Source organism: Mus caroli, chromosome 9 (genome assembly GCF_900094665.2).
Source record: "Mus caroli chromosome 9, CAROLI_EIJ_v1.1, whole genome shotgun sequence".
In the NCBI taxonomy this organism is placed as follows: Eukaryota; Metazoa; Chordata; class Mammalia; order Rodentia; family Muridae; genus Mus; species Mus caroli.
In genome coordinates this window covers 112675233-112687318 of record NC_034578.1, presented here as the reverse complement: position 1 = coordinate 112687318, position 12086 = coordinate 112675233, and the positions used below count along the sequence as shown (strand labels likewise).

Genomic DNA, 12086 nt, shown 5'->3' with positions numbered 1-12086 from the left:
CAATTCTCCCTCCATGTGAGGAAACTGCCTTTGTACCTGTAGTCTTTTATCTGAAAGGACGGCTGGAGTGTTCGGCAGACTTGGGGGAGTGGAGAGGCACAGAGGCTGGCTGCCCACGCTCCGGGCATGCGTGAGCACTCCCAGCAAAACACAGCTGGCACAGCTAATTTTAGCCTCACTGCCGCCTTGCAGAGAAACCCTTTAAGGAGATCTATCTTCTCTGAAACAATCTGTATTATAATGTAGCAGCTGATCAACGTGTCAGAATATTATTATGGGTGGGGGGAAAAACTCTGACAAGTAATTATGAGTTTTTGTTCAATTTTTTTGTGTGCAATACTTACAGAGCCACGAAAGCATTGAGAAAGAGCAAGTAAGAGAAAGAGAGAGAGAGAGAAAGAGAGAGAGAGACGTTATTTTATTTTCCAATAAGCGAATAAATGTAAAGATCACTTTGATTTTATTTTTAAGAGATGGATAAAGCCACAACACAATTATTTGTGATTAAGTCAACCCCCTTGTTGAGATGGGGCTTTTCTTCCCCACAGAGGTACCCAGCTGAGAATCCCCACTTTTTCTCCTCTCTTGAGAATCCTCCAAAACATCGGTTTCATCTTCAGGTCCTGGGTTCATCTGGCTTTTAATGTGTTAACAGATTTTGAAAAAGCCTTGAATACACTTTTCTCCCTACTTAACTAGAAAGGTTGGCACGTGTGTGTAAATACACACACACACACACACACACACACACACACACACACACACACACACATTTCTCCTTCCCTCATGCTCCTCTCACAGGGCAGGATCTGTTTTGTTCATCAATGCCATGCCTCACCTCTGGGAACTTGGCGATTGAAGAGGAGAAGCAGCTTAGGAGCTTGGGAGCACTGGTCGGAGCAGGGCAGGGAGGCTGGGCCATGCCCCACCCAGGCACTTCACAGACAAGCTGGGGTTCGGTTCCACCCGCTGCTCGGCTGCAGACGCTGCACACTGTGCTATTCCAGATAGCTAGCGGAGGGGTGGCAGCAGCCTCTTTCTTTCTTTTTCTTCTTCTTTTTCGTCTTCTTTTCCCCCCCTTGGAGGAAATACTGCAGCCTTCTGGACTGCGTGCCCTGCTCCCTGGAGAGGCTTTCTCAGTTCCACCCACTGGCTGGAAGGAGGGGAAGTGAGTGAGAGGGGCAAGGCCAGCCGGAACACACCATGTCACTCTGGGAACCAGACAGCAGCAACTAAGCCTGCACGGGTTTCTTTTTCTTTTCTTTATTTTTTTCTTTTTTCTTTTTTTTTCCCAGGTTTTTTTCCTTTCCGTTCTTTTTCTTTTTGTCCGTTGTTTCTTTTCCTTTTTTCTTCTTTTTATTAAAATTTCCTTTTTCCGCGGTGGGAAAGAGACACAGGAGAGAACGAAAGCTGTACTGCAAGGATTCCGAGTTGTGCTAAAGGATCTTTTTCTTTTTTTTTTTTTCTCCTCCTTCGCCTTTACAAGCGCCTGCGATTGACACCACTAGAGACAGGCTGGTTACAGAGCAAACTGCTTCATCCGGACTGGACCGGGCAGCAGGGAGGAACCAGGCAGGCAAGAACTGGGGAAGCAGTCTGGGGGTTTCGCTACGGATCTCAACCCCCATCTGTTTTTGTTTTCTTTTTCTTTTTCTCTTTTCTTTTTGGCTCTTTTGTTTTGCTTTGCTTTGGTTTTTTTGGTTGTTTTAAATTCCTCACGGTGTTGGAACTAGTGAGGCTGGAGTCTGAGAAGCCTCAGCAGTCACCCAGACTGCCAGGGACAGTGGATTAAGAGAAAGAAGCTCGCCTGCCTGGGGCATCATACACCCTGTTATTCAGTTTCCTGCCTCGGAGATAAAGATCCCAGCTACATGGGCAAACGCCCGGATCAGCCACAAATGTACCCCCAGTACACCTACTACTGTCCTCAGTACCTCCAAACCAAGGTATGGCTGGACCCGCGGGCTTCACAAGGCAGCGTGGTGCCTGGCGCTCCTCCGGAGCGTGGCAGTCGGACCCTTCCCTCACCCTAGCCCCCATCCCCTCTGCCAACCTCTTTCAAATTACTAACAGTAGGAACGGAGTTAACAAGCCAGAGGAAGAAGGGAGAGGAAGCCCCGGAGTGTAGCTTTCTCTTTAAAGACAGGGGACTTTCAATGGAATGTTCTTTTGTTATTTAGCTGCAGAAATGCCGGTGAGATGGTTGAAGTCTTATGCAGGTGAGCAGGGATTTTTAGAAACGAGGTCCCAACAGACGTTCTCAGGGGCGAGAATATTGTTTTAGGAGCTTTTCTAGCGAGCTGTTCTTTGTGTGTGAATCTCAAAGATTTGGGTACCCCCCTCCCTTTCCCCCTTCCTTACAGAAAACACTCTGGGGTGGGGGCCACTTAAACTTTTCATGGCCTAGTGAATGAGGAAAGAGGAGCGCCAGGAGGCACCCACCAAAGTCTTTCAGAGTTTGTTGAGCATTTTTTTTTTTTTTTTGGTTTGGACTGTATTTTATGTGAAGGCTGACTGAGATGCTTTGGGGGGGCTAAAAGAACTAGAGGCTTAGCATCCATAGCTTTTACTTTTAGACTGGCCTGGCCCCCACCCCCACCCTTCAGTTACCACTAGGAAGTCTGGGTCTGGAAAAAAAAAAGCATGGGATGTAACTGATAATAATTGGACTTGAATTGGTTAAAGACTTTGGGCTTTGTGCGAGCATGTGCTTAAGTGATCATTAGGGGCCTGGAGGCAAGCCCACTAAACTGAGCAGGGGGCAGTGCCCACCCTGAACTTTTTATCCTGCAGTTAAGACATGAAAGATGTGAGATGAGAGATCCATGCTCTAATCTGTCAATTCGATTGGGCTTGATTATTTTTGGGGGTGGGGGGGTGTGAGGGGGTACCATGCCGGATACTCTCTTCGTAATGAATTAACCAGACCCCTCCATCTTCTTAGTAACTCCACATGTGAGAGCAAGCAGGGCACGGCTGAGCAGTGTACGCTGTCACTGGGTTCTCTGGCATAATCAGGGTTTGGTAATTCACGCTAAGGTTACCTCCCATTTACTCTGTCTCATCAGACAATGCCCATTTGGACAACAGCCTCTCAGGATTGCATTAAAGGCTGGTGTTTCTTTTTCCATTTTTTTTTCTCCTTTGCCGATTGCTCTATGCTATGCCCTACCCCTCCAAGGTCGACTCACTTTGCTTTCTGCCTTTGTGCCCACTTAGTTTGGGCATCTGCTGCTTAAATAGACCAGCCCTCCTGCCTGGTGCCCTGAGTATTAACTCCTTGGGCAACTTGGTAGACAGCACTGGCTGCCTACTACTTTAAAGAAGTGGTCAGGCGGGTTTAAAAAAGAAAAAGCATACCCACGGTCCTTTCTCTCCGCAAAGAGACAAAAGCAATAAGCTCCGGGGTTGCCTGAAAAATATCAAACATTCCAAACCTTTTACTCATTTGGCTAAATTTTTCCAAATGTTTCCCCAAATCGTGCTTTGTGCTGGTTCTGGTTTTCTGGTGCCATTACAGCCACAAGAGAAACTTTTGATTGAAGTTTGAGTGAAATAGTTGGGGTTTTTGTTTTGGTTTTCTCCTAGATTGCCTTTAATGTAGTATTGCTAACGGAATAATGAATGCTGGGGAGAGTTAAAGATACAGGGTGCTGGATGAGTGAGCCACTGTAGGAAAGGGAGGGATGAAGGGAAGGAGGGAGACAGGGAGGGAGACAGGGAGGAAGAAAAAGACAGAGAGAGAGAGAGACAGAGAGAGAGAGAGAGAGGCAGAGGCAGAGACAGAAATGGGAGTGAGGAAAGACTGCAGTAGTGATTTGACCTGTTTTGCCTGAAAGAAAACTGAGAGGTTTATCAAGTCTGTTTGGGGGCCTGTGCAGCGTTAGTGCCCCATGGACCCTGACAGAGGCTCTGGGTCTTGTTACTTTCGAGCCAGCCAAAGCCATCAGTGTCTGCCACATTTTTAAGAAGTTAGCTCACTTAAGGCATCTTAAGCTGATATTTGGGTAATCAGATCAGGGCCAGGAGGGAATGGATGTGAAATCAGCTACTTGGTTTTTCATGGTAGCTCATCTTGATGGTTGCATCATAGAATATCAGTGGTTGTCATGGATTGTTTTGGTGCCTCTGGAATGACAGACATTAATGACATCCCAGGGAACTAGAGATGTGAAAGGTTGGATTCTGATGAAGTATCGGTGTGTTGTTCTTTCTGAGCATGTGGGGACTTTCTGTCAGACTTTATCAGATGCAAGGAAGCCTGTCCCAGAGCATGGAGGGCAGCAGAATTCAGTTTCCACAGAACGTTTGCCCCTTTCCTACCTACCTATCTCAGAACGGCATTCATAACCAGCTACAAGGGAGGGTGTTAGCTTTACATTTATTTGGTGAGCTTCGATGAAACTCATGGAAGCCCACTGTTCCAGCATTGACGTCCAGTTGCCGCTTAAGTTGCTGTCACAGCCAATGGAAACCATGCCCACATATAAGGAAAACTTATATTTGATAGAAATGGAATCCTATGGTTGATCAAAGTCACATCCCAGGGACATCAGACCTTCAAGGGTTGTTTAAAGTCAAGTGTTTTTCCTTCCTAATATGCAAGAGGTGTGGGTGGCTGGGGCAGGGGAGGTGGGATTTTCTTGGACTTTTTAAAGAATGAAAAACAGTGTTTAGCATCATTTTTAGAAAACCTAAAGCAAACATAAACAAACCCCTGGACTCTTACTTTGTACTTAATTAGTGAGATGCTGGACACAAGTTCTAATTGGTTGTGTGAAAACAACATGAATTTAGTACTCTAACAATCTAAAAATGGAGGCACAGGCCTTCCACTTCCTCAGATGCACGCTATAGTTCGGGATGGTGATACTTTCCCGAGTTCTTTCTTCCTGTAACGTTCTGCTTCCTTTCATTAAACAAAACTAGAAATCAGCTGTTTCTGTTTCATCTCATTTTCCAGATGCTTAAAATGCTTTATAGGAGACAAAACGAACATGCAGCCTAAATAAGAGAGTAACTGTTACAAGGACTTAACTGCACACCATGACATGTATTTAAATGACATGGGCACTTGGCCCTTGACTGGAGCTCTGGTGCTGGGTTATGTTCATATCTCTAAGTATTCTGGCTCTATGATCTTTTGGATATATATATATATATATATATATCTCCAAAAAGATAATCTGAAGGAGGGGCATTGCTTTTGGTCACAGTAGAATAAAAAAAAAACCTACCTAACAACATGCTATAATATTTAAACACATGAAGTGGCTTGCTTTTTAAAAAGTTTTTTCACAGTAAGCTGCTGCTTGGATGGATATGAAGGCCAATCTGTAGCTCTAGAGAAAAGCAATCTGAAAACAGTACGTTATCTTCCTGGCAAAATACAAAATGGCATTGGACTCTTGCAACCCCATGTTGGGTAGGGGTGTTTCTTAACGACAAAAACAACAACAATTACCAAACAGTCAATAAATCAGTTGAAAACAGAAAGCCATGTGCTTGTTCACTGTTTGCTGAACTGGTATTCCTGGGGTTGAGAAAGGGATCTTCTCTCCTAGGTAGCATTTGGAAAACTTTAATCATTTTCCTCAAACTTCAGAAAGAGCCCCCAGCTGATGTCTTCTTTCTTGCTTTTACATAACCTTCCAGGCTCACAGTCGTCTCCACCAGCCCAGCAAGCAGGACTGTGTTCCCCTCTCTGGCCATTTGGTTTCCCCTAGAACTTCTTAAAAAGGGGTTGAGGCTAGTAGACCTTTCCTGGGTTCCTCTGGCTAGAGGCACTCAGATGACATTCAGGGCAGGAACAGGAGTGAGGGTGAGTCTCACCCACTGTGTATTGACTTCATCTCTCATCATTGACAGCCCAGCCTGCTGCCTCCCACAAAGAGTCTAGCTTCGGTTATGTCATAGAAATGGGGTGTGCCTTAGAAAGAGCCTATACCTAAAACAGGAGGGAAGAGGGGTGGGCAAAGGAAAGGGGCTTCTAGCGAGCAAAGGGACGCTCAAACCTGTGGACGTTCAGATTCTTCAAAAGCAAAATCACTCCTCATACAGTTGTCATGCAGGCACAGGAACACAAGCCTCCAGGAGAGAGGGAGGGAGGCTGGGATTTCTTCCTGCTTCCTGCCTGGGCTTTACACTGATAGCTAGTCTTTGGTAACCTGCCAGTTGTTTGAAAACAGCCCTGAAAACTCCTAAGTTCTGTTTTCCTTTGAAAGCTTGAAACATACAAAACTGGTTTTCTATTGAAAACAAAAAACAAAAACAAACCAAAAAAGAAAACTTTCAACCATAGAATATTTAGCTACAATTCCAAATATTTTCCTTTGCTTAGGGGTGGGGATGAAGGGCAGCCCGGGAATGTGATAAATCTTGTTTGACTTATTTTTAAGTGTACAGAATTTTAATTTGTTTTAACTAAGAGAGAGAGAGAAAGAAATAGCCACAAGGATTTACTTCCTGCATTCAGTTCTCCACTCCTGTAGATCTTTCGGCTCAGTGGAGGTGGGTGCAGCCTGGTGCAGGTCTTTTCTAGATAATGTAGTTTTATCTCCTTAAACTGTCTTCTTCAACAGAGGTCAGATTGTTCCCGAACTTCTTCTTTTCTCTGGACTCAGAGCTTAAAGGAAGTGCCCGTAGGTTCTCCTGAAGCATCCCTCTTTCCTCTTCTCCCCATTTACAAAAGAAACTGAATTACGCAATAGAAGAACTTTCTACCGGAGGGAATAATCTCTGTTTTGGAGCTGGGGACAGGGACACTTTTCAGGAAGGGACACAAAAGGAGGGGGTGCAAGTTCATTCTGGGTCTTTTTGGCTTCAGGAATTCTAGAAGGCTTCATTTTGTTTTACTGTGATTTTTCACCAGTCTCCTTTGATATTATTATCAGTACTTTGGTGGAGAGAGGTTCGTCCATGAGGGTGTTCCTGTTGGATTTGAAGAACCTAAGTCTTTTCTTTGAAAAGAAACTCTGTGTGTGTGTGTGTGTGTGTGTGTGTGTGTGTGTGTGCATGTGGAACTTTTTATCCAGTGTAAATGGTGGCTGTTTGTCCGCCTTTGGCTTCAAGTACTAGCTTGAGATTGTTTTGTAACAGTCTCATACAGCACAGCTGTATGTGATTAGCTGCTGTAATAGCCAAAGCATTCGAGAGAGGACGTTTTTTATGCTATAGTTGTTGCAAAGCCAGAGTGCAGATGGGCCCCTGCGAGAGCAACAGGGAGTGGGGCTGTGAGCTGCACCGCGTCTTCAGGATGTGTGTTGCTATTTTTTGCAGTGGTGGGAAAACATTGAACTGTTTTGGCTGTGCTTGAAAAAAATATGTTTTCTTGAAATGGAAACAGATGAATACTAACAATTGGTTTTTTTTAAAAAAATATATGCCTGTGTGTGCCCTAGTGTGGCACATTTAATTAGAAGACATACACCTACTTAATGAGAATGACAGACATGCAAAAGCAAGTCTCAGTGACTCTCCAAACACAAATTCAGAAGCAAATTTCACATTTCTTCTTGATATTATGATTAATATGTTCATAACTTTCTTCTGAATTTTTTGAATACTTTAATCTTTGGAATTCTTGTCAGAAAACCTTCATGGCATTTACCTCTAAAAGAAAATTGTATATTGATAAGGTTTAATTCTTCAGAGATAACAAAATGGGAAAGAGTGTATTTGTTTTGAAAGATAATGGGAAATATAATGTATGGTTTTGCAGGACTACAGCATTTCCATTGATGATGTTAAAAGTTAGAAAACGACACACAAGGCCATGTGCTTTGCCTCTGTTCCTGCGCTGATGATATTCTAGAGAAGAGTCTGGGGTCTGTGGGCATTTGCTGTATTATTTATATGATTATGGTATTTTGGGGTAGCGTTGGTTCCCTAGAGGTTGCAGGTCTGTAGGATTAATAACGCTAACACAGCAGGCTGGAACGATGCCTCAGTGTACAAGACTGTCAATCCACGTTCGAATCCCCAGAGTCCTTGAAAATGCTGGCTGCAGGAGCAAATGTCTGTAATCCCAGTGTTCCTAAGCCAGAGAAGAGACATGAAGACAGCTAACCCTTTAGGAGCTTCCAGGCCAGCTAGCCTAACCAATGCTGTGGCAGAGAGATCCAGTCTTGGAAGAGGTAGAAGGGGAGGAGGGGTTCCCACGGTTGTTGTCCTCTGAGCTCCATGGTCCCACCTACGGTCTCACTCTCACACACAAGTCATAATAAAAAACCTACATACAATATATAATAATTAATACATAATAAACTATAATATATAATTGGAGGATGTATGGTTAGTGACTATTTTCAGGGCCCCTCGAAGTGTCTATGGAATTGGCTATTTGGTTTCAGATTTTAGACTTTGGCCATTCAAAAAGAAAAGAAAAGGAAAGAAAAGAAAAGGAAAGAAAACAAACAAACAAACAAACAAACACACCAGGAGGCATGGTCAGAGGTGAGCTGACTTGGTTTCTTCTAAGTTTCCTTTCAGGCTGATATCCATAGCCAATTTGCACACCAAGATTTTTTTTGTTTTCTTATTTTCCATTCATGTCTATGACTCATTAAACACATACTGTTTAGAGTCGGATATATGAATATAGCTCTGCAGTGTGCTATTTCAACCTCCCATACATACCAGTTATGACGAGGATGGGTGTACAAGAAGTGGTTCTTCTATCCATTGGGCATGCTCAGTTCTACCTGCTGCGGCATTGGTCCATTGGCCAGTTTCATTCACCCTGACCCCTGCCCACTTTAACATTGGGAAATCCTCTTTGTAGACAGCTGGGAATTGTTTGGTGCCCTGCTGGCCTTGGGAGGTGACCTGCATTTGGTGCTTTTCAGGAATTTTTGTTTGATTCTTTGATGCTTTCCTCAGAGCAGTCAAATGCTGCGTTGCAGGGTATAGGAGCTTGACAAATATAGCTGTGCCCTTCACATCTGAATCCCAAACACTGAGAGGAACCCATCCATCACTCGGGAGTGGGTGGAGAGGGGTGGGACAAAATGACAGGCATCATTTAATCATCCCCATGATGGCTGTTTCTGTGGTGGTTAACGTTCTCTCTTCTGAGTGGATTGAGTTCATGCTTATCCAGGACCTGGCAGTGAGCATGATGTCTTCCACTCCGAAGCTTCCAGCCCATAAGGTGGAGGAGGAGCAGACGTGCGTATGGACAAGCTTGGAAAAAGAGCTGAACTGCCTAACAACATACTAAATACCCTTCATTCATGAATGGATGTGGGCGGGCGCTAAAGTGAGTAGAGGAACAACCATCAAGAGATGAGATTATATTGAGAATGGAGTTTGTAAAATGTGCAAATTCCCAAGTCTAATAGGAGCCCTGGAAACATGATCAAAATACTACAGTTACTTAGAACATAATATTATAAGGGGGACAGTAAATCCTCAAAGACATATAAACCCAGTGAGTTACATTTGAGAATCCTCTCTGGAAATTGCTTTTCTTGTCCTTGTTGGAGACCATTCCTCTTTCCCACCTCAATTTCCACTAAGCTGAATTCATAAGATGAAATACCATAGAGTGACCCATTTTGAATAATTTGCCTTTTAATCTTTGGCAGCCATGTGTTGGTTTTGTATGATTTAGCACATGAGTTGTCATTTTTCTTTTTATGATTACATGCTTGTGTTCAGAGCAGGAGGGAGGGGACACAGCCATTAGGGGAAGGCCTTTGCTTCTGTCCACGACCTGGCCTATCTACGACCTGGCCTATCTACCTGCTGCGAGACTTGACTTTCCTTTCATAGTGCAGAATTAACACACTGGCACTTTGGCTGGCAGGCAGGATGGCTCAGACTCTAGAGGGGCTGTGCAAGCCTGGCTACCTGAGTTGAGTGTCCAGATCCCACAGCGGAAAGGAGGGAAAGGAACCCCCAGAGTTGTCCTTTGATCTACCTCCACTCAGATGCTATGGTGTTACACACACCTGCACTTGTGTATACAATGCAAACAGACAGACGGTAATTATTAACAATACGAAGTGATTTTCTTGCTTCCCTCACAGTGCTGGCTGTGAGTGGTCCTTCGCTCATCTTACTTTGGCTGACTATTTCTATACTGGAGATTGATCAGTTGTGGAGTTCAGCGAGGATTGTCGAGATCCCATCTTCCCATTTTTAAAAAGACGTGTCTATTTTTCTTATGTGAAGATGTGGGATCCTGAGTGAGTCTGTGTGCAAGACATGCATTCCTTAAGCAGAGGGTGAGAGATTCCCAGAACTGGACTTGCAGATGGTTGTGAGCAGGTACATGATGATGGGTCCTCTTCCGGAGCAGCTCTTACCTCTGAGCTCCTTCCAGTACCCAGCTTACTATTTTAACATGACTATTTGCTTTCTACTCGACTCAATCAGTTTTACTGACTAAGGACAATTCAGCATGGAAGAAAATGGAAAACATAGTGGTAGCTACATGAGTATTTTAAACCAGATGTACCATTTTAGGTGATTTTTATGTCATATTTGATGGATTTGCTGATGTGTGTAAACTCTTATGTTGCCAGACTTTATTTAGCACCTGAGTAGACAATAGCATCCTGAATGTGACTTAAGCCAGTGTATTTAAATTTGATCAAATTCCTTTTTCAATCATCAGATAACTTTGAGCGGATGAATCTGGAGGAATGAGTATGAAGTTTGGGCAGGTTTGAGGCATATCATTTTCTGAAAATTCAGTTCATTTACTGTATTGATTTAAAATATCAAAAAGATCCTTTTCTGGAAAACCTGCCCTTACAAGCCCTCATATGATGTTAACTATTAATTTTGATATCTAATTTCTTTAGAATAAGAAAACATCTTTTCTTTGATTTGTAGCTTGTTCTTTGAGAGTTAAGCCAATCCACTGTTGATTTTGTTCTAGACTTTTGTCCCCTGGTTTCTTGTCTGATGCAAGGCACACCAGTTCCTGCTTCTTTCTTAGCTGTAGAATAGTGCATTTTTAATATAAACTGTGGAATTCTGAAAAAAATTCTAGTAGTATACTTCAACATTGAAAGAGATTTTGAAACTCGTTGCTTCAAGCAATCCTACCTGGTCTATGCATTCTTGTACATTTGAGCTCCCCTTTTGAGTACTGTATTCTTGCAAAGTTTAGAAAAACAAGTTATGGGCAAACTGCTTTGAGGCATCAAGATTATCACACTAAATGGGATGATAAATAGAACTCAACAAGGTTTATGCTTGATAAATAGAAGTCAACAAGTTTCACGCTTGATTTACAGTTCCATTTTAGGAGTTTAGGAGTTTTTTGTGTGACACTATCTTGTGGGTGGCCTCCGTAGGCTTAGGTTTTTCTCTAAACCTATTTTATTTAGAGTTCTTGATTCTCACTTCATTCTCCCTTCTAGCTCACTGCCCAGAGGTAGGGGAAATGAAGGTTTATAGGACGAGGATGTTGTGGACCTATTAAGAAGTAGTTCTTTGGGTCAATTCCATTCTTTATTGTCAGGGTACCAGCAGTTCAGTCCAATAGCAAACACCAAAAGCAAATCAGTAGCAGTGGCTTAAGCCAGCAGAAACCACAAGGCTCTGCCAAATCAATATGAGTCAATGAAAGTGGCAAGAATCAGCCGGAACACCACAAGAAGTTTCTCTCTACAAAGTGAAGACCAATGAAGAAGTAAGACCAGCAAAGCATTGCAGGGTCAGAAAACCCAGAGAACAGCAGGGAAGTGTTGTGTGGCATTGCCATGCAAAAAAGACCTCTCCATGTTGGTGTGGTTCCATTTATACTCCTTCCTAATATCATGTGCCCTCTCAAGCAGCTACTCCAGAAAAACATCCCATGCTCTCTCATGGATCTATTTCACCAAAGAATCCTTTCACAAGACAGCTTCCAGAGAAACATCACGTGACACAACAGAATTTCCAAAGAAACCAAACGCTTCCACTCCAGGCCTTAGCTTCCATTTGCTGTGGTCTTTGACCTTTCAAGAGGTCTCTATTGAAAAATGTCACTGACAGTCTTTGGTTGACCAAACTGGACACATTGGATTGACCTCTGTCAGTGAGAAACAGCTGCAAGGTCCAGGTCTTAGGGCCAAGTTCACCAAACTCAA

General features: G+C 43.4%; 1 protein-coding gene across 3 annotated transcripts in view; it reads left to right on the top strand.

Annotated features, from left to right (window-relative positions):
* The first annotated feature begins 1131 nt into the window (after positions 1-1131).
* Positions 1132-12086, top strand: part of Rbms3 (RNA binding motif single stranded interacting protein 3) — a 672329-nt gene continuing 661374 nt past the window's right edge. For 2 of the 3 annotated variants that reach the window (XM_021171492.2, XM_029481346.1), the window contains exon 1: positions 1329-1946. In XM_021171492.2, coding sequence (XP_021027151.1) covers positions 1872-1946 — 75 coding nt within the window. In that variant the 5' untranslated portion in view covers positions 1329-1871. Of the gene's footprint in view, positions 1947-12086 lie in introns of all 3 variants that reach the window. The other variant, XM_029481347.1, reaches the window with a different exon arrangement.